The sequence below is a fragment of the Melanerpes formicivorus genome, unplaced genomic scaffold (assembly GCF_026170545.1).
Source record: "Melanerpes formicivorus ecotype bairdi unplaced genomic scaffold, bMelFor1.0.p_v2 SCAF_5, whole genome shotgun sequence".
Taxonomy (NCBI): domain Eukaryota; kingdom Metazoa; phylum Chordata; class Aves; order Piciformes; family Picidae; genus Melanerpes; species Melanerpes formicivorus.
In genome coordinates this window covers 24,198,444-24,222,983 of record NW_027142357.1, presented here as the reverse complement: position 1 = coordinate 24,222,983, position 24,540 = coordinate 24,198,444, and the positions used below count along the sequence as shown (strand labels likewise).

The following is a 24,540-nucleotide window of genomic DNA, read 5'->3' as shown; positions in this document are numbered from 1 at the left end:
TTAGTACAGTACAAACACTATTGAATCCTATTCAACCTGGGTTTGCTACTATTTGCTTGGAACAGCCTCAACAGATCCAGGTTACTTCTACCAAAACTGCTCTGTTGTTTGATGGATGCCAGTTTGGGCAGCATATCTACCACCATGGCCCAAAGATGTTGACATTAGAAGTCTGTTTAAAGCATAAACTTGCTCAGCACTGGTTTAAGTGGGTGAGTTCATTTAAATTTTAAGCCATAACAAATAGGAACATGAAACAATTAATTGAAAAGTAGTAGTAGTACTTAGTGAATCTAACCCATTAGTACCTCTAATCCTATTTATGCAAAGTAAATAAATAAAAATGTAAATATCTTCCTGAATGTAAGTGATCAAGGATGCACAGATGAGATGGAGTCATTTCATTCATTAAAGTCAATACACCACAGTACTACAAACACAGCAAATCTGGGGACTTTTTTAAACACAGCGAGGCATTTGCTAAAATCAGTATAGCAAAATCCAGCATATGAGCCTGCTTTTATAAATGGTAGTTTGCTTCTATTTATAAATTAGGAAATCTGTACTCCCTCAGTAGGATGATATTCTCGAAACTGTTAAGGTATGCAAGACCAAAATGGAAGGTACATCCATAAAAACTAGGACAAGATTTCCAAGGGTAGGCAACTTCTAGTGGAGCTTCCCAGTGTATGTGTAGTTGCATGTTAGGGATGATTTGTCTATACTGACCTTTGATGGTCTGAATGTGATACAGGGTCAACTAAAAACACTCCAAAGCTGAAATCTTTCAAATGTTATTGATAAGGTGTTCTAACAGGGAAAGCCAACTCCTGATCAAGTCGAGAAGTAGAAACTGAACTGAGAGGTCTACCATATACAGATAGCAAAAAGGACAACATAAGAAAGTCAAAAAGCTTTAACACTGGTGGTTAGATCTGCTGGTCTGATAAGCTATCTTTGGTGAAGAAGCAAATAAATAACTGTTAGCCTCAGTTTGGCTGAGAAGACCAAAGTGGGATGGAGACAGTTGCTGGCCCCATGAGTCTCAGCTTGATCCACTCTGTGCTCTGCATTGCCCCAGAGAGTGTTGCACAAAAAGAAAAAAAAAAAAAAAAAAGAAGTCCAGACTCACAGAATCAACCAGTTTGGAAAATACCCCAGAGATCCAACCTACTACCTAACACCACCTGACAGCTAAACCATGGCTCCAAGTGCCACATCCAATCTTCTTTTGAACACCTCCAGGGACAGTGACTCCACCACCTCCCTGGGCAGCCCATTCCAACGGCTAACAGCTCTCTCTGTGACGAACTTTCTCCTCACTTGGAGCCTAAACTTCCCCTGGGACAGCTTGAGACTGTGTCCTCTTGCTCTGGTGCTGGTTGCCTGGGACTGATTCTTTTACCATGGTGCTGACCCACGAAAGTGGTAACAAAATAGCATTAGGTTGTCAAACTATCAAGAATTAAACCAACTTTGTGTTTACATACACAAACTAAGACAACTGCAGTGAATACCTGTGGTATCTATAACCAAGCCCTTACAAGTACGGCAACAAGCAGCATGCTCAAGCCTGTCTGCTACAGCTTTGGTGAAATCCTGTGTACATACCACATGCAGCAATGCTGCTCTGGCCTTAGGGTCAGATTTTCCTTCTAGCCTTATCTGAAACAAACCCAAGTCATTTTTTCCCCATTTTGTAAAGGATGATGTTTTGGTAGATGCTTATCACTTACTAGATCCAATGCTTTCTGACTGCTGAAAACATTCTATTTTCTCTTTACAAATTGCAATCTTTTCCAAAACCCTTAGGCATGCACTTCCAGAAAAACATGTATACTTATGGCTAGTTTATTTATTATTTCCTGTTCTTCTTGAAATCTGCAATTTATATTTGAATAATGCAAACAGTAAGAGCTACTCTAACTCGGTTACATAGTACTCAATTTCCCTCACATTTTGCCTTCCATTTTGAAACTTCACTCTTGGTCTAGTCCAAGAGAGAAACTTTTTTAACTCATGCAGTTGGTTGTTCAAAGATTTTTAATTCTTAGAGAAAAGTGAGCTTAGCTGCTTACAAATGTCATTTAGACATCTCAAACTCAAGCAACACAATATGATTTAGTCTAAAACTAAAATGTTGGTGAGTTCACAATGCATGATAATTAATAATTCCTTTTACATCTAGAAACTTAGTTCTGAAGTCAAGATAAAAGTGTATGTTAAAAAGCATTTAGCAACAGCATGCTGAGCAAATGCAAGATGCCATTCCTTGGTGCATCTTAAAAATTAAAGGAAGCAACTCTTCAAATAGCTGCTGGGGTGAATGTCTGACTGTGTAATGAATCATTTTCATAGACACTACAGATCATTGTTAATTCCAGAATGAAAAAAATACAAGAATTAGGTAACACTTAGGAAAGCTTCCAGATGCACTGCTAATACAACACTTGAAATATATAAAGAATTTGACTGCCAAGATGAACTGACCCTGGCAGCCTGGATCATCATCTAACTTGGACATATGACTTCTTATAGCTAAAAGCACAAAAGTAGTGTTTACAGCAGTCACCAATTCGTTTAGAAGACTGTGCAGTCAGTACACCATGCATGAACACAGCTGGTACATGCAACTGCAGCGCCTGTGTAAGAGAGCTTCCATCTCTGGAAAAGGAAGGGATATTTCAATTGAGTCATGTCTGGTGCTGTGTATAGCTAGAGATGAACACTACATCAAACACAGGTCAAGAATATGGCATGAGATTTAACACATCTAAGTGCCGAGTTCTACACATTGGCCACAACAACCCCATGCAGCACTACAGGCTGGGGTCAGAGTGGCTGGAGCGTGGCCAGGCAGAAAGGGACCTGGGAGTAGTGGTTGACAGCCAGTTGAACATGAGTCAGCAGTGTGCCCAGGTGGCCAAGAAGGCCAATGGCATCATGGCCTGTATCAGGAATAGTATGGCCAGCAGGATCAGGGAAGTCATTGTGCCCCTGTACTCAGCACTGGTTAGGCCACACCTTGAGTACTGTGTCCAGTTCTGGGCTCCTCAGTTTAGGGAAGATGTTGACTTGCTGGAACATGTCCAGAGATGGGCAACAAAGCTGGTGAGGGGTTTGGAGCACAGCCCTATGATGAGTGGCTGAGGGAGCTAGGGTTGCTTAGCCAGAAGAAGAGGAAGGCTTAGGGGGGACTTATTGCTGTCTACAACTACCTGAAGGGAGGTTGTAGCCAGGTGGGGGCTCTGAACCTCTGAATACATCAGGAAGTTACAGATAAAGGAAAATACTTTTTATACATGCACTTGGAACGGATAATTCATTTTAAAACGCTGCAGTGAAAGGGAATCTGCCCAGATAACAATAAATTAATCACTTGCCTCTACTTCCTGCACAACTATAGTCCTGCGCAACTGCTTTCAGGTCTGCCCTACATTGTGGGCAATTCCAAGGCTAATTAATAAGTACATTCAGCTCCAGCCATGTTTCTTAGCAATAATCCTACCTTTGGACCTTATCAATCAATGCACCCATTGGATGTTTAATAATCTCATACGTCATCATTAGTTTCCTACCACAGACACAGTAAATTGACGGTGAAACACCCTGCACTGCATTTCCTAAAGGAATAAACCAAATATTTGAATACATGCAATTTAATTTGACTTTGAAATTAAAATGGAACAACGGAATTTTGGAAAAAGGACTTCCCAAAAAAAGAAAAAAAAACCTCAAGGAATTAATTTATAGGCAAGATAAGGCCACAAAATTCACTGAATTCATCTAGATAAAAAAATCTGCAAACTTTATGCAGTTATTCCTGTTCTAAGTAATATTTTAACAGTTTTAACTCTGCCTTTCTGCACACTAAACTTCTGTTTAGACAACTACTGCTAATAAAACCATCTACTCCTTTCTAAGACTAGAGTTCTAGGTAGTTTTACTAGACCAGTTTCATGACAAAATGAACTCTGCCACTGTTATTCATTTGGAAATATCAATAAGAGTATTCACATGAACGTTCCTATAGAATGTAAAGAAATTACTCACACAGAGACACACAGAATTTGAGCACAGTTTTATCATTCTGAATAATCTGCTCTATTATGATCTTTAGAGAACAGATATATACATCTGTATATGTATGCATATGTGTAAATATAGTTCAGACATTTAGTCCTAATTGCTGTAACATCTGACCCACTTCCAGATGTTGCTACATTTCTGTATAAAATCTATGGGAGGTAGGAAACCACTACTAACAAATATCTTTTCAAGAGCCAAATCCAAACATTTTACCTAAGATTTTTCAAAACATCATTACCAGGACAATTTAAACTTCATGCCACCTTCTTAATCCCTGTACAGTCCCTGATAAATGTATAGGTATGGCTGACACAGGACTTTTATTATCACCCAAGACAATGTCTCAACACAGAACTTATTTCAGGGGATAAACAAGTTGGAGATGGAAAGCAGCTCTCAGAATTACTAATTTTGAAAGAAGGTTGCTGGAAAAGTGTCATGCCAAAACAAGGTCTTGACAGAAGGACAAAACATGCAGATAAGCTAGATCTTTCTTTTCATCATCTTATATTTTGGGATACAAAACCATACATGAAGAACACCAAAACAACAATAAAGTTGGAAGTGAAACATTAAAACAGAAAGCACAAAATGGTCAGGAACTTCAGAGCAGGGAATTCCCAACAACTCACAGTATCTAAAGAATGGTTACATGAAAAGTCAAAGTGCCTTTTCTAATGACTAAGCCAATCTTCACCCCTTGGTGACTTCCCCAAAATCACAACATTCCACACCTCACACATCGAAGAACAGTGCATTTGCTGGCAATCTGACAAAGTCTGGTTCAAGAGACAACCCGATTTTGTCACTATAGCAATTAAAATATCAACAAAATTCTGAAATGGTTAATGAGTTCCTTAACCAGTTCCATCTTGAATTCTGTAGGATGATGGGATATCGTAAGTGGGAACAGAGGGCGCTCCTAGGGCACTTCAGACAACCAAAAAGCCACTATATTCTGCTCTTGGTGCCATGGTGTGCCCTAAATTTCACTAGCACCTTTACACAACTGAAATTCTATGCAGTGAATTACTTCTTGGTATTATTTACTATAAAAACACTCATGCTTTAAAATATGCTCTATAGCACCTCAGTACTGCAGGATATTGTAAGTTCACACTTCCTGGCCATGTCATGTGTTCACAGACACATGGCACACATGCTCTGCTCCTCCTCTCCTATAGTACAGCCACAATGGAACACATTAACACAAATTCATACTGTAGGTTACTTCTACACTACACACTTGAAAGCCAGTTTCAGGTTCTAACAGGTTATTTAAAACCTTAGCTAGGTGAATAGCCAAGGTAAGCCAAAACAACCAACAGATGCATGTAGCAATACAACTGGTTCAAAATGGGTCATTATGGCCATGCTCCATGACAGGCACACAGGCTGAACAGCTGCCAGTAACCCTGCAGTCCAACAGCAGCCCAGAGAAAAATCTGTTACACAATTGTTTAAAGCATTAAAACAACTTGTACATATAGGTAAAAGACAAAGAAAAACATCACAAGACTTGAAATTCATCTGTTATACCATGAAACCTCCTTTGAAACACACCAATCATCTCTTCAGTGATCAGCTGAGGAACGTGCCAAAGACTGGGCAGGAAGCATATCACCTGGTGATGTCCAAAAGACATTACTACTTCCACAGAAAGAATAAACAACCTGTGCTCTGGTAAAACAAAGTTGAGTGAAAGAGGCATCACCAACTGGAAAAAAACCAAACCACAACCTCTATTCCTTACCCTCCAAATGGGTTAAATATAAAAAGAAATACAGATTAGTGTATCATTTTCTTCCCTGAGCACAGCCCAAGGCAACAGGGTTGCACAATAATAGCCATTCTCCCTGGAAAGACTAGAGATTGCCTGACACAGAGCTACATATAAGGTGGAGGAAACTTTCAGGTCCTCTACCACTACTTTTATTCCCCCTCTTATTTTAAGCATTTTGTACTTTTGTCTGTACATTTGTAAACAAGGATTTTAATTTGATTTTATCGTTGCTTGCCTGGTGTTTTGAGTGATTTCAGACTGTTGCAGTGACACAAGCACAACCTAATAATGTTCTTGTGGGTCAGACAAACCCTAAAACAGGATTCTGAATCACCTTGGGAGGAGTCAGGCATCTACAAACATTGCTTCAGATTGTCCAAGATAACTGCATACTCCCCCCACTAAGCTGCAACAGCCTTCCTGGGACTGGTAACACCTCAGGCATCAAAGACGTGCCCTGCAGCAACTAACAATCCTGAGAAAAGCTCCCTGTAACCTTCCCCAATCTCACACCTGAATCCTGGGTTTCATTCCCCAAGCATACTGAAAATGGAAGTGCCACACATACTGCAGATGTTCTAAAGCACTGAATTCTAACATTGTTATGCTGCAGTACCCAGATGACAGAATATATGAACTGTAGTTAACCTAAGTAGTCATGTTTCCACTTTCTTGCAGCAAAGCACCATATGGTAGAGGAGATTCAGATATAAAAGAACAATATAAAGGAAGTACAGAAATAAATCTCGTCTATGTGGAGAAACAGAAAAGGCACTTAAAATAAGGTGTGAACGTGTCACTGCCAATAAGAGACACTGTGAAGGAACAAATAAATGAAATACAAAGAAGCATTTCATATCACAAACAGGTAAACGTCAGGTTAGACTAAGTTTGATGCTCACCTTGCCCTGCTGTTCTTCAACCAAGGAACTAAGGTAAATGAATCCTAAATGAGACTTCCCAGAGCAACAAGTTACTTGTTTCTACTGCAACCTCAGAAAGTTCTATAGTACTACCAAGTAAGTAAAATCAAAGCATCCACTCTACTTGACACATCATTTTTTTAAATTAGGATACTTTAAACAAATAAGACACGCATCAGTGATTTCCTAAACTATTACGGTTAAGCAAACAAAACTGCTTGTATGAAGACATATGAACAAAGAGATATTATTATGTATTACATTGTTATATATTTATACATATCTGCAATTGTCAGGTTTTCTTTTGCAACAGGCCACAGAGCTGATACATCCTCATACTATATCATAAATCAGAGAAAAAGACATTTTGGCAGTGTTGTATATTTCTGTTTTGAAGAACCTGTAACACTTCGAAACATTTGCTTGATATTTTTCAGCCAGTGCTGCTTAGTTCAAGGGTCAGGACTTAAAACTGGTATAAAGTTAACTGTTAAAAATCAATTTATGGAAACTGTAGTCAATGATACTAAATTTAAACTGCTATAAACTAACTCAAATGGACATGAAGCCAGTTTGTCTCGAATCTGTCTAAAGCAATCCCTCACTAGCATTCATTGACTTCAACAGTTAGTTAAAGCTACTTTGTGTCAACACAAAGCTGCGCCACTTTAACTACAGTCTCTTGAGAAAGAGTTAAACCTGTGCTAATCACAGCAACCAGCCCCAGCAGCACATGATTTTTGTTTTTGTTTCGTTGTTGTGTGCATGTTTTCCTAAGTTGCTGGGTCGAGAAGCTTGTGCTTATCTAACCCATGGTTACCCCTCCCCCGACGTTTCTCCTCTATTTGTAATTCATCCCTTCCCTTTCCTGTTGCATCAGGAAGCTGCAAATACAGTGGCTTCTTCAGGGCTGTTATAACCACAGTACACTGCAGTTCTGAAAAGTATGAAAAACAACTAGAATTACTTCTACAAGATTTCTGAGACCATTTAAATGTGGTTCTGTTGGCTTTCTAGAAAACTTCTGACTAACATGCTTCATCCAATATTAAAACACCTTCATGCACCTCTTCATTAGGACTAAAACTTTGCCTGTCTTCATATTGCCCTTAAGTAAGCTCTTTTAAAAACATCCAATGTAGAAATAGAGAAAAATATTAATAAGAAACCAGAAAGAGAGCCATGAGGGAAGGACAGTAAAAAAGTTCCTATTTTTCACTGACTTCTTTTATCATAACTATCTCAGGCAACAAGCCAAGATTTCAAGACTTTAGAGATGAAAAAAATCCAACATGCAGACAGAAACAGTTACCATGTCAAATGACCATCATTATTTTTATTTACTTGGTTGCAGCACTGTGTGGATGTTTTTAGGAGCCATCTCAAGCTCTCAGGAAAGGATTTACCCCTCCCTTCCTTCCTTCCCCTCTCCTCCCTGCCTGTAATCCTAGTTTAAAGGATCTAACCCTTCTGAAATGTGTTAACTCAAGCAATATTTTTTTTTTCAAGCAGCTGGAAGTTTCAGGGGGAAAAAATGAACCCAAATGAGCAGATGTTCAAGACAGACTTCTATTTTCCCTCCCATATGAAGCTTAAAGGCAAGGATACACACTTTAAACAATAATACTTCCAAAGAGATAAAAATATATTGTTCATCCTGTTTGAAGTTTTGTTTAGTATTTCTAACTGCTAAATATAGGTAAGACAATCACATCGTTTTTCTTAACCTATAATACTATGTCTGCCAGGGTAACATGCTTACTTTTATCTCTTTCCTTCACGTTCATGTTACAAGTATAGAAACCCACTGACTGAGTAGCTTTGCTCCCTTGAGAATAAAGGAGAACTTCACAATCAATCGTATAAATGCACTTGAAATTTTAAAATAGCTGGTTCTTAAGAGAAGAGCAGAGTCCTGTTAAATTCAAGCAGACCCTTTAACACAATATAAAACACTAATGGAAATGGACTCAAATCAAGCAAGCCATTGGTAAAAAAATGACATAACATTCAGTTCTGAAAGAAACAAAGAAAAACAAACTAGTTCCATTTGTTTAAGTAATCAAAGATATCTGTTCATTCTTAGGCTTCTCAGCCTATCGCCATGTAGATACACAAGAGGTGTAGTGTCAAACTGGTCTGGTATCAGCCTGCTCTGTGGAGCTGCATGTTTTATGACCATGGCCAGGTCTTACAAGTTTAATGAGGCCCCTTCTCACACACACAGACACCACACACAGTGCCAATTGGGAAACTGGGAAATAATACAGTAGGATTGCAGGTGTAGCTTCTTGATACATTACACCTATACACAGACTGAAAAACTAATCTACATTTTTAGCCTAAGACTGGCAAAAGCTTTCTTCATTTAATCATCATTAGAACCCCACCTTAATCTTCAACTGTTAGCAAACCCCAACCTGTGACAGGGCACTTGACAGACCTGCATTAAAAGATTAATCAAAAGCTTTGTGTGTCTCTCCTTACACAGGCCAAACACCAAATCAGTGTTAAATTCCTCACGTGCAGCTATGCCCAGTTAATCTGCTCAGAAAGCAGCAAACTATGTAAATCTCCTTATGCTGGCGAGATAAACATTACACTCATCAAAACGTAACAAGAACCAGTGCTACTGGACAAAGATGTTAAAAGGCACAGGCACGCCGGGCTTCCTGAGCACCCTGGCTGTGGTAGGTGGGACCTGGCGCTTGCCTCCATCCCAGGCCCCCAGAGCTGCTGCTGGCTTCCTCCTCGAGAAACCTGAGAGCGGAGAAACCTCCCTGCACAAAGCAATTTAAAATCCCTAATCAAATAGCTACAGTAGCTCTGTAGCTTTCAAGGAGCAGATGGCAGGAGAAAGCCTAATTTTTCATTTACGATAATTTTACAGAGTGTAGAAATATTTACTTCTGAGGAGCGCCTCCCGATTTTAGTGAGAATAACAAAAGTGGGAGGAGGGACAGAACCATCTCGTTCTCAACACACACAAACTGAGAGCTAAGAAAGCCTATATTAAGCAGGATATCGTATGTCATGTTGTTTCCTTCACATTACAGATGCACACATGTGCATTCTTTGCATAGCTCAAGCAATCTTGTTAGTAAAAATATTAGCCTATGCCTACCTTTTTCAGAGAGGACACACAGCCATGAGCACTGTAAAAGATTATTGCTGCAGATACTGTACAGGTTTCATTCTTTAACTAGACCTGAATCTGCATTTCAAGGGCAATTCTCAGATAAGCTGTCACTCTTTTAAACAACATCTAACTTTTAAGCCTGGTAGGAGTATTTTAAATATGCCTGTGTGCCCATAACACAGGAAATCCTTTTGAAAATACACAACCTCAGAGACCATATTTTAGTATTCTTACAAGTACTGTGAAGAGAGACAAAGATTAGGCACCACCTAATCAAATCTGACCCAAAATTAAGGACGTTGACTGACTCCTACATGCCTGATTTACACAATGAAATAGATATAGCAGACAACAAGCATGACACTATAAGCACAAATTCGTTTATAAAACAAAACATAGTTCTCTGGGAAAACAAAAAGATAGTATGGGTAAAGCTTTGGGTCTACTGTAGCTAACCAGCGTTTTGTCCATGTTTTAAATGAAGGCAGAATTTCCCATTACATTACAGTGCTTTAAAGATAAATCAAGACAGGACCGCCTTGCACTCTACCAATAAATCACTCATCTTTTCATTTGAATCTGTTACAGACTCTTAAAAATCAAACATAAAAATACTAAAACTGAAGTGCTCTTATACTATTCTGATATCACATTACATTACCAACAGGGACATACAAGCTACTCAAAAGATTTGTTTCATTTCTAGGTTATTGAGTTTTTTTTTCAGCTTCACATACTACACAGTATTAGCATGAGAAATCTAGTTTCTTCTCTTAGAGATTACGGTAGACTACTTTTCCTATACTAACAGTATCTACTGCCTCAGATTAATGCACAATCATAATTCAATTGTCCAAATATGGGTTACACATAAAGCATGCAGAGACTTAATGTGGACTAGTCTTAATAATTAAGAGTTGAAAAATTTGGCTCATAACACTCTTCAGCCCTGTTTGACATCAGCTCACCCCTGTAGGTGAAATCTGAGTGAAAGGGAGATCAGAAAGTCAGTCTTTAAACAACCTTAGTCTATGTGAATGAAGTTAATAGGAGTTTTCTATGGACTTAAATGGAGAAAGACACAGGCCTTGGCTCCTTATGTAGGAAGTGTTTGAGCGAAGAATGGCTACACACTAACAAAAGAAACCTTTGGTACCCAGGGTCTTAAGCCCACATAATACCCCCACATTCATTTCTTTCTCTGCCTATTGGGGAAAAAAGGGTTTGTTTGTTTTTCAGATTTAGGCGGCCCTTTTAGCTCTTTGAATCTAAGGAGTGCACTGTGAAAAGAAGAGCATCTTATCAGCCCGCTCCAGACCAGCAGGCAACTCACATCCGCACGCGAAACAGAGCCCCGCCAGGAACAGGCCTTGCCTAGGCTGCCCTCGGCTCCTGCCAACACCAGCACCCAAACACTCAGCACCCCAAAGAGCCTTCATTAATTAATGGGCCTTTCTAGGTAGAATGAAAAACATAGTATCAAAAAAACCTGTCTTAATTTACAAAGCACGCAGGAGCACCAGACATGATCATCAGCGTGGACAGATCCAGGGCATTTACTAAAAACAAAACAAAAGCAGCACACACAATAACCATGTTTTATTATGTATGGACTTGAACACTTTGAGTACAAGATACAAAGACAATTCCACACACTGTCAGGCAGCATCTGCAGAGCACTGCAGAGATAACACACCACTGACTCTTATAAAAAAAATATTTCTATAAAACAAGGGAGGAGCAGCAATTTTTGTTGAAGGTTGAAGAAAACATGAGACTCAAACGTTCACAGGTGCACAGGTTAGCCACGCAGACCACAGGCCATCCCAGCCACACAGTAAAAGTTTAGAATTTTGAGGCCCGTTTCCCCATTATTTTTATGGAGCACTTCACTGCGTGCCACAGTAAGACCCCATCTGCTACATCTGCCCCTAATGAATTCTGACCTCCTGCAAAATCAGACAACCCCACCAGCAATGCTAACTGAACCCATCAAATTACTCGTCTCATTTGCTAAGAGCAGCTGACACAGAAGGGTTTTTCCTCACCTGGAAAGAAGCCTGCCACGGTCTTCTGGCATGCTTTGTCAAGCCAGGAGCTTGTCAGTGACCTCTACTCCATTTACTCCTTGGCGCACACACACACTATGCTTTCCGATGAACTTAAAAAGCACGATTATTTTTGGTCGTCAAAGAATCAGTGAAAAACAACACGCTTCGCAGTAAATAACGTAACATTAATTCCAGCTTTTTGAGGGGAAAAGTAAAAAGTGCAGCCGAAGAGTCAAGGGCCCAACGAGGTTGTAACCCAACTAGCTAAACTATTTCCAGCGACTAAACAAACAATGAAATACCTCTTTCAGTACGGCTCCATAGATGCGAGTGCTCCGAGCTTATCAGAGCGATCTGTCGGCCCTTAAAATGTCACAGGATTTCCCTTGTGCACTTCACGGCGGAGAGAAGGGGAAGGTCCGAAGAGCGGCGGTGGATTTTTGGAGGGTTGCTTGAAAAAAACAACGCGCCGCGACCCTTTCGCTCATTTCACGAGGAGCGAAAATCACCAGCCCGAAGTTTCGCTCCGCGGCCCGTGTTGCAATACCGGGTGCTTTTTAACTTGTTGCCGAGCTCAGCACGGCCGGGGGCCGCCCGGCCCTCGGCGGCGGCACACCCCGCACCGCCCAGCTCGGCCGCTAAGGTCACCCGGCGGAGCCCGCCTGGGCAGTCAGCAAGGTCACAGCGAAGCTTTGAGGAGGGGAAAGAGCGAATGAAAAAATAAGAAAAGAAAAAGAAAAAGTACTTTCTTCTTGTATATTTCATCTCTCGTCAAGCTAACAGGCTGCAAATTGCAACTCACGCCAAGTCGCCACCCTCTCTCCCCACTCCTCCTCCAGCACTTCGGGGGGGGGGGAGGGTGTCGGGGGAAAGCGGGGGTGGGGGAGAGCCACAAACCCACAACCCCCCCCGGCCCTGCTCCTACCTGCTTCCGATACGGGGTCCGGCTACTGCCCGCCGCGCTGTTGTTGCTGCTGGGGAAGATCATCGCCCCGCCTGATCCTCAGCTCCCTCTCGGGATGGGGAGCAACTTTGGCGGCCGCCGGACTGCGGCGCGGCTGCAGGGCGCTCCCCGCCTCCGTGCCTACCCCGCCGGCTGCGGCTCTTCGTTTCCCCCCAGGGGCCCCCGCCCTGCCCCGGCTCCGCGCCGACCCTACCCCGCCGCTGCCGCCCAGCCAGCCATCAACGGGCTCTCATTGACCGCCGTCGGCTTCCCCAGCCCAGCCCAGACAACCCCACCTCCCGCCGGCCTCAACCACCGCCCAGAAAGAGGGAGGGAGGGAGCGCCGAGCCGCAGCGGGGAAGCGCGGAGCGGGCACAGTGCCCGAGCCCCACCCCTATGCTGCGCGGGGCGGCAGGGAGCGGGTCGCGGCGCTGTACCACTAGGGGAGTGGGAGATGTGGAACGGAACGGAGCGGGGCAGCGGCGGCACTCCCGCGGCACGGAGTGGTTGTGCCTTAGAGGGGCGGGGGGAGCGGGTGGTTGGCCCACGATGGAACGCGTGGCATGCGGGCCCAGGCGCAACTTGCGCCGTGCCGCGCGTTCCGCCATGGGTTGCGCCCACCTCGGTTCCGACCCCCCGAGGTCGTTCAGGACACTCCGCAGTGCCCGGGCCTGTGCAGTGGGAGCTGTAACGCGACCCCGCCTCCCGAAACGCAGCGCTGACTGTTCTGAGGGCAGCAAATGTGGGTTATAACTCTCAAATTTTGTTTTCATGAGAGATAGGGAGAGGGGAGGCACATCCGTTCACCACCCTCATTAATGCCTCGAGTCAGTATTGGGGAAACCGTGAAATGCTAATTTTCTTTACAACATTTAGGCCTAGAAAATGGTACAGTTCTCCTGCAACATGACTGGGGCATATGGAGGAAAGGAGTTTCTAACTTCACTCACTATTACTGTCTACTTTACTAGTGATGCTGGTAATCTAGTATTTCAGAGATCCTGAGTTACAGTTCTGCCTAGCCACTAAGTTTCTGATTGGTGACACTGCAGAAGACCTTCTGGTATAGACATGCATCATCAGGCACCTTCTGGTGTCTCTTCCTCTTTCTGATAATACCGTGGGGCTCTAACCTCACACACAAACCTGACAGCTAGGAAGAAACAAAAAATAGCCAGTTAACTCCTTACTGAAAGGCCAAGCAACATAGTGCCATCTGACAAACTAGTATCTACAAAAGCTATAATCTTCAACCACTTAGTTCCCAAGAAATAATGACCAAGAATTTTGGCATCCTAATATACTGCCACCACAGACCAGAGCCTATCTGAGTGCAGCTTATGGTCAGAAAGCACTGTCACCTGGTGGAACTACATTCTGCATAACTTTTTTTTTTTTTTTTTTTAACACCCTAAAATGGATCTTGTTTATTTTGGCCTTGATTTGATAGCACAAGTTTAAGGGCTGCTAGTACTGGGTGAAAAGCATGCAGCCACATCACATGGTGGCCACTGCCACTGAAAGATATTTGATGGAATAAACTTGTACCAACAGACTTTATGCCAGATCAGGTAACTTCATGCAGGATTGCAGATCATTTGTCTTTCCACTGCTGGCATAAAGTTAGCACAGATGCATAGGGCTAGGATTAACTCATATTCCCTGGTCCGGTTAAGGCTGTAGCCTCATGTGCACTTCACAGCAGCAGCTGACATCACTGCTGGGAAAAAAGCAATGGTTCTTTCTGACCAGGTTAGTTTTCTTCCAGATCATTTTCTTTGTCTGGTTTAGCATATGGCTGCACTACTGCTTGTGCCAGCATAATGGAGAAGGTAGCATGAGGGCAGAAATAGGCAGGCTTAAGAGGGTGGATATGACTGCTTGTTTTGGCAGCTGTATCAGATTATATTGGCTTAATACGTACCTGTGGCTTAGTTTGATAGAAATGTAGCTGTGTGCTCATGCCTTCCCGAGACATACAGTAGGCAATCTGTGCTGTGGTCTTGCTTATTATAGCCCCATGCTCACAGGTGACACAATCAGGGTCAGTGCTGAGACACTGTCTTAAAGCAGTATAAACTGTAACGGTGATAGGCTGCTTCTCCTGCACAAATCTGTATTCCCAAATGAAAAACAGGAACAGTATTTTCTGTACAGTGTTCTGGTCACCAAAGAGGTGACAAAGCTTACATCTGCTACACCCACAGGAGGGCTTTGTTAGATGAAGATGCATTGAATGACCACACCTTCCCCTTGTGGGGAAAAGCAGTTCAAAAACCATCAATCATCCTTTGCTTCCTTCCCTCTCCTTTTCCTGCCCCATCCCCCAGGGAAGAGGCTGGAGGGATGTAAACACTACATGCTCGATTTGGCCTATGTTCAGTCACAGTCATACCAGAGAAGGTACTCAAGAATATTCCAAAGCAGTACCTGAAATGCTGCAATCTTGCCCTCTCTGCCACCACATGTTCCATAGCTTCCCATGACCCAGACACAGATTTCCCTCTCCTGGATTCAGTATGTGACACATTTCCCTCAGTTACCATCAATCTCTTTCCTAACATACTAGGAAAACTCGCAGCAAGAAATATAACCTGCTAGGTCACAATCAAATGGTATCTGCTTATTTAGCATTGTTAAACACATTACAGAATTTTCTGGGAAGAAAACCCCAATGTCCTACCCTAAATGCTAATCCACATTTTCTGTTTTGGTTTGTGGGTTGTTTTTTTAATCTCAAACAGGGAGATAGCTGCCTTCCAATAGCTATGACAAGGTTATCAGTATAGAATCATACTCCTTACAGCATTGTGGTTGGAAGGAAGGCGACAGCAGACCGACATTGAAACTAGGGAGTTTTTGACTGGACACAAGGCCAGCCAGGCATTGCCCAGAGAGACTGTGCAGCCTACATCCTTGAATGTTCTCCAGATCACACTGTGTACTAGCCTACACAACCTGACCTGATCACTGATGCTGCTTTGGGCTGGAGGTTGGACTAAAGATCCCCTGAGGTCCCTTTCAACCTGAACCAATAAGCATATGAAAAAGCTGCTTTGTTCTTACTCCAGAACATAGGCAAAATGATTTCTCTGTAAAACCCTGTATTTGAGATTAAGCTGATAGAACTCGAGATAATTCCCTGAACTTTGCAGTACATGTACATTGATGTATCAATTCATGATAGTGGTTACAGTTTCCCTACATATTTTCTGGGATGCAAGAAGCATGCCTTTTTTTGCAAATAACAGTCTGTCTTACTCATTTAGCAATCCCAAATCTGAGACACCTAATCTATAAAATGTGTACAGATGTGATAATTAAAAAGCCCTTGAAAAATATTATTTAAGTTAACTGTATTACAACAGATGGGAACAGACTCGCAGGTAGTCAGGCATCTTGCTGCTTAGAGTTATAAATGCACAATTCATTTTGATCCTGAGGGAAAAAGGTGATCATAGGGTCTAAGAAAATCTGAGTGTCTGTATAAATTATGTTCAAAGCTTCTTTTAAATTACCCAGTAGCTTATTCAGAAATAAGGCAAACTTGCTGAGCAGATCTGATGCATTTTGGAGCTTCAGTGTTGTAATTACATGTTTTATGTCGTGTGGTTTGGGGTTGTTTTTTTTAGGTACAATTCAGAAATTTAAGTTTGCAGAGACAGGGTAAAGAAAGAAAGACTTCTCTGAAAACCTGGAGGCAACTGCAAGTCCTCAAGAATCTTTCCAGTAATGTTTATCAATCTTAAAAAATAGTAGACTGGCAAAACTAAGGCATTATTTTCAAAACAGTTCCCCACGTTTAAGCTTCTACTTTACTATGGCTGTTCTAAATCAAATCCATGGCTTCCCTTATTTATCTCACAATTCAACCAAAGTAGCTATTTCCCCTCAGGGCATTCAGTGTCTCTGTAGGACAGATGGTCCCTCAGCCCTAGATCTGCTTTAAAAGGGAAACTTTCAGTCAGTTGCAAAATGCTGTGAGTACAGACTACATCTCTTGAATTTCCTTACAACTCTCCTCCCTTGGCCACTTCAAGGCCTCCTAAAGACCTATTAGTGGAGGAGTGATTGTGGGTACTTCATTTCCCCACCTTGACTGGACTTCGAAGACCCTTCTAGGCTTTCTACCACAATGTTCACTTGCTTGAGGATCCATCCTCTCATCACACTGCGTCATATGTAAAGCGATACAAACCAAAGTAGGTAGAAGGATGAGCCACAACAATGCAAAAAAACTTGGGAATACCCTATGCAAGCCAAGGAAACAGCATGCAGGGCTGAACTTTATGAGTGGTATCAAGCATTTCCTGAGAAGTGTTGATAATGGATTATGGGAAGCTCAGTATCATATAGAAGCAAATTTTTAATTTTAGGCTTAAACTCATCTATTCAGAACTGAAAACAAGAAAAACATGTGTAACATTCAAAGGAATAAAGCATACCTCACTATATGGGAAGCTCCTTTAGCAATAAATGGCATGAAAGTTAATTGGTTTTGTTATTATTTAAGTATTCCCAATACACAGGTAATTAACAAAAAGCCAACAACTGTACCTTGCTAATTGAGGATGAGAAGGAAAGGTCAGCAGGAATGGGATGCAGTAATGCCATGAACATGCAAAACACTTTCTATATAAAACCTTCAGTAAATTTTCTTTAAGGAAACAGTGACATTTATAGAACTATATGATCTACTAAGAGTGAAGTATTGCAAACACAAGAAGAAGCCATCACTTAAGAATGCAGGCTGCTAAACAATGATAGGAATATATTCAACAATAGAACAAAAAAAAAAATCTCTGTGACAATCACAACCAAAAGGACACAATAAATAATGATTTCCAGACGTACTGTTTCAAATATTGCCACCAAGATACTAAATTTCTTATATTTAGATTAGTATACAAAACGTAAGTGCCATTTTATCACTCACTACAAAATACCTGTGCATAGTCACTGTAACAGATTACTTTTGACTCAAACCCATCAGCTCATTCTCTCTGGGAATTCTCCAACCTGTCTCTGGTTTTCCCACCACCTTTACTTTAGAAGTTTTTTTCCCTTCAGTCCCTGTACAAGAAAAAACAGTCCTCTGCTTCCGTCAGTGCACACAGAATGCCTCTGCTGTGGAGAGTGTGTTTGTGCCTCCCATTACATGCTTTGACTCCTCCTATTCGTTTTAGCTTGCAGTTCATTCTTTCCATACTTCCTTAAATGTTCTTGGAAGGACACTTTATAAATTGCATAATTATAAGTAATTATTGCCATTCCTTCACTGATGATTTGTGTTAAGAATATGAACATAGAGAGCAACACAATCTCTTGTTAATGCCATGCCAGCATTTTATATTATGGAATGCATTATTTATTCTTTGAAAGCCACAAGATACTTCCTTATAGAAGTATTTCCACTGTCAAACAAATACCTCCCTCTCAAATATACCCTGTATAGTCTGGTAAGTACAAAACAGAATTACTGTGAAGGATTGCTACCAGGAATTTAAGGGAGCTGCTCATAATTGGTAATTAAAACACAGGAGAAAATCCAGTCTCGATTTGTGTAATTAACTAAAATGACTCTAAAATATCTGAATTCTGCCATTAGCTTGATAATGTTGCCAGACATTTGCTTGAAAGTATAATGCAGTCAAAGTCTGTAACAGTGACTAGATTTATTGTAGAACAAAATCATAAAGTCTGTCTGAAATGACAAACTATATTGTTTTTTTCTGCTCTGTTATTAACTATGTAGGAAGTCATTCACCATTACACTAAAACATATTTAAATTTTCAGCAAGAGTACTAAGAATTGCTCACTATTTCCAAACACTTTCTTGGCTCTGTATTTTTTACTTTTCGTGCAGAGTAAACTTACGGAAGGAACAGTAAAAGAAGAAAGTGAAAATATTAGCTAAGTACTTTCTAGGCAACAACGATTCTTTGAAGATAATTGATAATTTTATGTATTTCAAATATTTACATTTTAGTACAAATATTAGTAAAAGATGAAGCAAAATCTGGAAATACAGAAATATTTTTTTTTTAAAGCTTCAGAATTAGTATGGTTCTAAAGTAGGGTTATATCTGCTGGCTTTCCAGCAGAAGAGAGGCTCTTTCTAGCCAACAATTTATTCAATTTTGGTGTGCTGCACTTTCTCGGATGAAATTTTTTATCATGTGGGCCAGGTTTGAATAGTTACTATTTTACTAAAATGTCATCAAGAAAATAAATTAAAACATTCCTACAATTAAAATACAATTAAAGATTGAGAACAGTAAATTGAACTGAAAGGACAAATCATTGTGCGGTGGTTAGAGCAGGAGATCTGACCAAAAGTCAGCCAGACATAAATTTAATTCCTTTGTGTGTTGCTTCCTCACTATCTAAGTCCATGAAATAGCTCCAGATTTGTCAGTGCTCTGTGGTTATGAAAAAAAAAAAATCAGACCCTTACCTGGTCTTTCCACATCACATACTTTGAAGCCTCGAAAGAAACATGCACTATTTGCATTACAAGCAAATTCTGTACTAGACTGATCAGGAGCAGGCCGGTATTGCAACACACTCTATATTCAAAGTGGCTCATGATGGAAAACCGGAGAAAAGGCAGAAAAAGTCACTTAAAATAGGATTATGCAAAAAAAATATGGGTTTGTTGTCACTAGTGCAAAATTAGTGACAATAGTCACCAGCTATAGGCTTGAAGATCACCTGAGGAAAATACTCTGCAATCTCTGCAAACCTCTGTGGCAGACCACAGCCACACTGACAGGAGTGACAAGCCAGACTGGATACTGTGTACAGCAGGAGTGTACATGTGGGTATCTTGGAATAAAACCACAAAACATGTCTCTTTACAAACTATGTTGTTATCCTAAGATGACTCTTCTTACCTTTTCTATTTTTTTAACTTTCCCTGGAACAAAGTCCATTGTATTTGTTCAACAAATACTAGTGGTCAAGTGAAGAATTGACAGTTCTACCTCCTGACAAGCGCTGTGCAAATTTTTCCTGTCCTCACACATGTCCCTGTCAATTAACCTAATTTCTGACCTGCAAATGTCTTTACAGTGCTCAAACTCCTCTGAGTACACTGACAACACTGTCCTGGCTCACTGGTGCCCATTTACATGATCTCAGTTCAAGTGTAAGAAACTAATTTCCATATAGAATCCAAAGAGGCATATAAATTTAATCTGTTTCAAATGTATAGCCTTTTGCCACCAAGTTTGCTTTATAATCACATATAAAGACATTTGATTATAATACACATTCTGATTAAAATTACCTCATCTAGGCTACAAAGGGGAAAAACCAAGATCATGTGGCAGAAGTAAATATTCAGTAATTACTCTGAATCTTATTTCATTTTCAGTATCTTTGAAATAAAAGTATCTACATAAACCCTGACAGAATTGTTTCTGAAGTACTTGGTGTACCTTATACCTCTGACAGGCATGATGAGTTTCAGTATGCTGAAGAAGCTGCAAATTGTTTTTTCCCCCTAAAAATGCATGCTCTCTTCCTCTACATTTTGAAATTATGTATTTGTTACATTCATAGCACCAATACAACACAGAAAAAAATGATCAACAGATATATCTTCAGAGCGTGAAAATTCTTTCCCCTGTGTAAATTCATCACCTGCCCAGTGGTCATGGCAATGAGAGACCTCCACTAGTAAGGCACTTGGCACCTACAGGGGGAGGTTCCCCATGCCTTGTGATTGCACAGCTCACTTGTGAGGGTGAAATCACATAGCTCCTGCGGATGAAGCCTTCCCTGAAGGGTATAGCACCCTATATCTGGATGTACAGGATGTGGGTGATGCACCAGAGACAGGTAAAAAGCAGAAGCAGATCAAAAAAGCCATTTTCTGACACACTGTACAGACATCGGCTGCAAATAGGTTTTTTGCCACTCTGAGCTAAACCAGGGACAAACTTCATTGCTATCCTGAGTCTGTGTCTTCACCTTCACCATTTCAGTTCCTTAAATTTTAAATTCAGACATGACATGATTATTTATGTTCAGTAATCAGTAAATTAATCAAGATGGCTAGGACAGTTTATTTCAGGGAGCAACTCATAAAGTTATTAATTAATTGTTCCATACTAAGTGTTATGGGGTGGCAACAGCAAAAATCACTGTGGGAAAATATTTCCTTGCATCGTAATTAAGTTTTGTGTTTATTTAGGTAAACAGACTCTTACAGTTATTTGAAACATATTCCCTCAAGCTGGATTCAAATTTATCAGATACTGCACAGCCCTATTTCACAGGTCTGTTCACCAATATCAGTGTACACAGGTCAAAGATAAAAAATGAAATCCTGGCCTGGTCAGTAGGAACTTTACCAGTGGGTTCCAGATACCCTTTATTTTGGGCAAGAATGAAAGCACTTTCCCTTGTGCTCTTGTGATATGCTGAGTCCATTTAACCATTCAGGGATGCTTAAAAGGAGGAAATCTGCTCCTCTTTCCCCCTTTCTGCTCTGAGCTTCATGGTTTCAAGCTCTTTGCTTGATGCTTTGTTTCTTTTGCTTGCTGATTCAACTCACAAATCCAGCAAAAATAGATGTTGGGTTTTTTTCTTGTCTGCCATGACAAGAGAGTTGAGTTGGCTCACCAAGGTATTATAAAAAGACCATAATAATTTAAGTGGCAGGAGCACACAGCTGGGAGAAGGCATGGTGGGGAAGGTGTGTGTTTCCCCAGGGATGGAAATCTGGTGGCTGGGTGGCTTCTCTCCATCTAGGGCTCCCTCATGGAATTTTAGTCAGAACATTTTTCACATGAACTTTTCATATTCAGTGACCATTTTTTAAACCAGGTATTTCCAGTCAGATTCCAGAAAAGTGAGGATGTTGCAACAACCAGAAACCAGTCATTTTTGTGCAGATGCAGTGCAAAAGAGTTAGGTGAACAAGTTCAAATAGCACAAGAATTAGGTTGAACTTTCGCCCCTGGTTCCAACATTCTTTGAAGTTCTTCACTCCCTTGGCAACTCCTTCCCCTATCTTCCACTACTGCAGTTTCTATCAGAGGCTCTGCATAGCCAGGATTTTCTCCATTCTGGGATCTTCAAAAAGAACTTTGCACTAAGCTCCCCAGGGACAAGATCTTCACAATGTTCCAGTGCTTGCAGTCCAATTTGCTGCATTTATTTCTGAGCACAGCAAAACTCCCAGCAGTGTTTGCTGTATGGTGCTGCAAGGCAAAAAGGATTTCAGCAAATGACTATGTGAACCTTCTAAGACTACTTACTGAGCGGAAATGGATGATCTTCTAGCAGGAAGTACATATGGATCATTTTCTCTATATATTTTAACATGAATCTATGTGAACACATGCCCTTGCATACACATCAAACTTTTGTTATCTATCTACTAAAACAACCAAATACACAACTTCCCACTTCAGGACCTGATCCAGTTATTCCCTAATGAAATCCAGAAATACATGATAAATACAATTGAGTACTATCATAATATTGCTTTTGACTCTAAGACACAATTTACCCTTTATTGTTGTAAAGACCACTGAAAAGTTTTCACATGAATATTTGTTTGCTTAATTATAGATGGAGCTTTGTTGTATTTTTCAGTTATCTGTCAGATATGTTATTTAACCCAGTTGGCTGAACTCCAGTACAAAACACCATCTCACTATATTTGGTGAAGCACACATGTAGAATTATGTTTGTACAAACATATGGATTTTGCAGACTCACAGATAACACTGCTACAAAACACAAGCTTAGTTAGTCTAGAAGTGAGGAGAGGTTAATAGCTTGGAAAGGCAAACATGCTTGCTTCTTATACCTTCATTGTAATCGGTTACTTTACAGCAGACAGTCTCATTACTATAAATTGCAACTAGAGGCATTTTTGTCTTGCAAAGGAATTCATAAAAACATGTCAGATCATGTCAGCTGAAATGTTATATAAATCACATTCTGCACAAAGTGAAAAAATCCATTTTGCATCCAAGAAATTTCAGATTGTTTTCTGAGCAGAGCCCACTGTTTCACAACTCGAGAAGAATTTTTATCAGAATTACAGACAGCATTTAAAAGACACAGAAAGAAATCTGAAAATCTAACTATGCCTAAATAGTTCCATTTTAATCCCCTTGCTCATTATATTCCCACTGAGGCTGCTACTTCATTCCACAGAAAGGTTGTTCCCAACACGGCCTCAGACCATTTAAGTGTACACATTAATTTCTGTACTTGCATGTATGCAGTCTAGTGACATTACCTGAAGAAAAGAGTGTTCTTACATCAACTGCAAATGTACTGACAAAAGGCATGAATAAAGAAAAATCTTCTTGCTGTAATACAAATTTCAACTACAGGCTCCTGATATCAGTCACTAAAACCTGTGAAAACTAACTTTTTTCACATTACTAGTTACTTAGTATTTTTTTAATCTACTTTAGTGTTCAGTAACTTGAGAAAGAATAAACTTTTTTCTTAGCAACAACATATGATATGACAGTTCATGTGAGTAAATCATGTAGGCACATGATTTTGCAGGAACTAGGCCAGAGTGAAAAGAAGCCAGAAAGCTGTATTAATCCCTTGGTGACTATAATCAGTGGGCTATGCATTGGCTACACCAGCAGATTTGACCAAACTGTTCTTACTCACCGAACAGAAAAGAAACACTGGAGAAGCTAAAACTTAGAGATATGAATGACTTACACTGCAAAACAAAACCCAACTTGAATCTTCATTTATTAAAAATAAACAATGAATTATATATTTTGTATCAAAACATAATATCTGGCCACAAATCCATGCCAGCAGAATCACTTAAAACAAGTAACTCATGCTGAGCTTCTTTACTATAGTTTTCACTGGTGTCACTGTAGAATACAGAAAAAATCTGTTTATTTTCCTTACAAAATTCAGGTTAAGTCTTTGAAATGTCACCAATGTAGACAACCTTTAATTTTTTTAACAAAACAAAAGGCAGTTTAAAATAAACTAAAAGGTTAATTCCAGAATGTATTATCATAACATTTCCATTGGAAATAATACATCCTCTTACAAACTTCATTTTCAATTCCTCAGCTACAGTTGGTTTAAATGCTTAAAATTGTCTAATTACTGATTTTCTATTATATTTGGCTAATAAAATTACAGAATTGAATCAAAACAGTGATAGAACTCTTATGTTAAAATGTTAAAACAGCCAGGCAATGTGCTTCCTATTAACTATCAGCTACTTTTTGATTGTCAGTGTTGATTGCCTGCTAGGCAGCTCACTCTACAATGGAAATTATTTTATGATACCTACCTACAGATCTTAGCTTGTCCTGGACTACTAGACTGCTCCTTGCTCCTTTCAAGAACTGTAAAGTAAACATACTAAAAAAGAAAAAAAAAGAAACCTCATGCCTTTTCATGCTGAGAAACTCCAGGCTTCAGATGATGCATAGCACTTAATGCTATTTACTGTACCACTGCAATTATTTGGTGGCCGATCAGACTAATAAACATACCATTTGGCAGAATGGGTGCTTCTTGTAGTGAGTAGATGTGAGCTCCTTCTCCCCCACCCCCCTTTTGTACCACATCTGATTTCAGTGATATCTTTGCC

General features: G+C 40.3%; 1 protein-coding gene across 5 annotated transcripts in view; it reads right to left on the bottom strand.

The window, feature by feature from the left end:
- The window catches only part of RBMS1 (RNA binding motif single stranded interacting protein 1), a 146,971-nt gene that overhangs the window by 82,437 nt on the left and 39,994 nt on the right, over positions 1-24,540 (bottom strand). Inside the window, exon 1 of one of the 5 annotated variants that reach the window (XM_068138774.1) lies at positions 12,911-13,107. The exons of 2 other annotated variants lie outside the window; for them this stretch is intronic. In XM_068138774.1, coding sequence (XP_067994875.1) covers positions 12,911-12,973 — 63 coding nt within the window. In that variant the 5' untranslated portion in view covers positions 12,974-13,107. Of the gene's footprint in view, positions 1-11,982; positions 12,257-12,287; positions 12,585-12,910; positions 13,108-24,540 lie in introns of those variants that run through there. 2 more of the 5 variants (XM_068138775.1, XM_068138776.1) reach the window with 2 other exon arrangements.